Raw genomic sequence first — 2,188 nt, 5'->3', positions numbered from 1 at the left:
CTGAGAGAGACTGNGAAAATCCTGAATGACAAAAACAGCAGACAGACAATGCTATCACTCAGGCTTACAACGAACNCTTGGCAAAAGTGGACAAAATCACNCGAAAAACTTGGAGAAAATACAGACTGAAAGGGACCGAGTGTTGGCAGATGTCAATGAACTGTCTGCTGCCTGTGATCGAGCAGAACAAGAACTGCAGCAGGGAGGGGTCGAGATTCTCAGTCAGCAAACCGCTATGACAGAGGTGGTAGGAAAGTACAGAGGAAAGCAGCACCAACTCCTGTACAAACCCAGCCTGCTGTCTTTCAGCCCACAGACACCCCCGTGCCAGTATTGGGACATGTGACGGTCCAGTCTCTCCCATCTGCACCTATCCCAGCAGCACCTGCAGCAAGGGGCACAGGTCATCACCATGGTAACCAAAGGCAAGAGGAGCATCTGCCTCAGAAGGTGACATTTGGTGGACGGGGATCAGGACCAGGACAGTTCGATAGTCCAAATAGTGTTACAGTGTCAAAAGAAGGGGAGATCTTTGTAGCAGATGGGGAGAACTATAGAATCCAAGTCTTAACCCTGCAGGGAACGTTTGTCCGACAGTTCCCAACAGTCGTGTCAGGTGAATTGGAGATGGGACCAACAGATGTGGCCCTGGACGGGGAGGGGAACCTGTGGGTGGTGGGCTGGGCTGACTCTGCTAAGTTTGCTGTGCAGTACAACAAACAGGGCAGTGTGCTGAGGAAGATTGACCTACAGGCGACAGGGTGGGCCAGAGGAGTTGCCGTGGACACCAGGAGGAACCACATCTTCATCACACAAACCACAGGAGGCAGGTTCAACCGACATGGTGAAGTTTTGGTTTTCAGGCCAGATGGAACACTTGTGGGAACTGGCGGTCAGCAGCAGGGGATGAAGTACCCATGGTACATCACTGTGGATGGGAAAGGGAACATTCTTGTGGCAGACTGGGAGAATCACTGTGTCTATGTGTACAAGGAGGATGGACAGTTTCTGTTCCAGTTTGGAGGCAGGGGAAGTGGTGAAGGTCAGCTGTACTCTCCCCGCGGCATCTGTACAGACAAGGCAGGGAACATCATCGTGGCAGACTGGGGAAATGACCGTGTGGAGATGTTTGACAAGACAGGAAAATTCCTCAAACACATCACTACAGACATGAAGGGGCCAATGGCTGTTGCCATGGCAACACATGGACAGCTGGTAGTAACTGATCATTGGGAGCACAAAGTCATCATATTCCAGAACTTCTGAGTCTTAAAGAAGCGATAATAAATTTCAAAGCAAACAATTTAGTCTAAACCAATCTGTAAGAATATCAATTTGCAAACTCTGTTGTTCAATATAAAGCTTTTTAGTATACTATATTAGCACAGGAAACTCTTAATCTGGTGCAAAATAATTCAGCTTTAGATAAACTGTCCAAGATCCCAGCCTAAAGAGTCCTGACTTAGAAAACAATTAAAATCAAAGTTTGCCACTAATAGATACAGTTAGAACAGACATATGTACAATCATATTACAAAAGATGTTATTATATATTGATCATGAGTAGGAATATAGATAGATATACAGATAGATAATTTAATCAGTAAACTACTGTATACAATGCAATGGAAAAGTGTAAATTTGTCTACAAATATCTCAAGAAGAGAGAAGCATGAAATTATACTATAATTTAGGTAATTGTATATTTTAGGTAATAGATCTTAGGTATATTAAACATAGCATAGTTTCCCTATTATGTATAGTTTTGTCTGGGTATTTTTAGTGTAATAAGAATTGTGACTTTAAGTACAATATGTAAAGGAGTGACACTGTGTAATTTAGTTGGCCGACTGGAAAATTAATGCTTCTTGTTGTTTCATTACAAATAAACCATTGATATTTTACTCTCTTGAAGCTACCTTATTTACTGTATTTAGCCTAAATGGGGCATGAATATGCAACAAACTTCATTGTCATTGTCAATAAAAGTGTAATTTGACATTATAAGTAAAATACAAAGCACATTGTCATAATACCTTTCATTTCAATACAATGTTTAATGTATACAAAATGTATCCAAATAGAGTGAATTTATTTTATCTGAGTTATATATGCCAAAAAGACTTCAAAAGTTTAAGGTTATACCCATTTGGGAAACAATCACGTGGTAGCTTGTTCTATAGTGTGT

The 2,188-nt window shown here is 41.6% G+C and overlaps 2 protein-coding genes across 2 annotated transcripts in view; one reads left to right on the top strand and one right to left on the bottom strand.

Moving 5' to 3' along the window:
* Positions 1-1,266, top strand: part of LOC109467669 (tripartite motif-containing protein 3-like) — a 6,280-nt gene extending 5,014 nt beyond the window's left edge. The window contains exon 2 of the mRNA XM_019765712.1: positions 580-1,266. Within this exon, the coding sequence (XP_019621271.1) occupies positions 580-1,266 (687 nt within the window). The remainder of the gene's footprint in view (positions 1-579) is intronic.
* The window catches only part of LOC109467671 (acid-sensing ion channel 1-like), a 208,525-nt gene that overhangs the window by 159,699 nt on the left and 46,638 nt on the right, over positions 1-2,188 (bottom strand). The window lies entirely within an intron of this gene.

The sequence above is a fragment of the Branchiostoma belcheri genome, unplaced genomic scaffold (genome assembly GCF_001625305.1).
Source record: "Branchiostoma belcheri isolate BF01 breed outbred unplaced genomic scaffold, Haploidv18h27 scaffold187, whole genome shotgun sequence".
NCBI lineage: Eukaryota > Metazoa > Chordata > Leptocardii > Amphioxiformes > Branchiostomatidae > Branchiostoma > Branchiostoma belcheri.
This window is presented reverse-complemented; position numbering and strand designations above follow the sequence as displayed.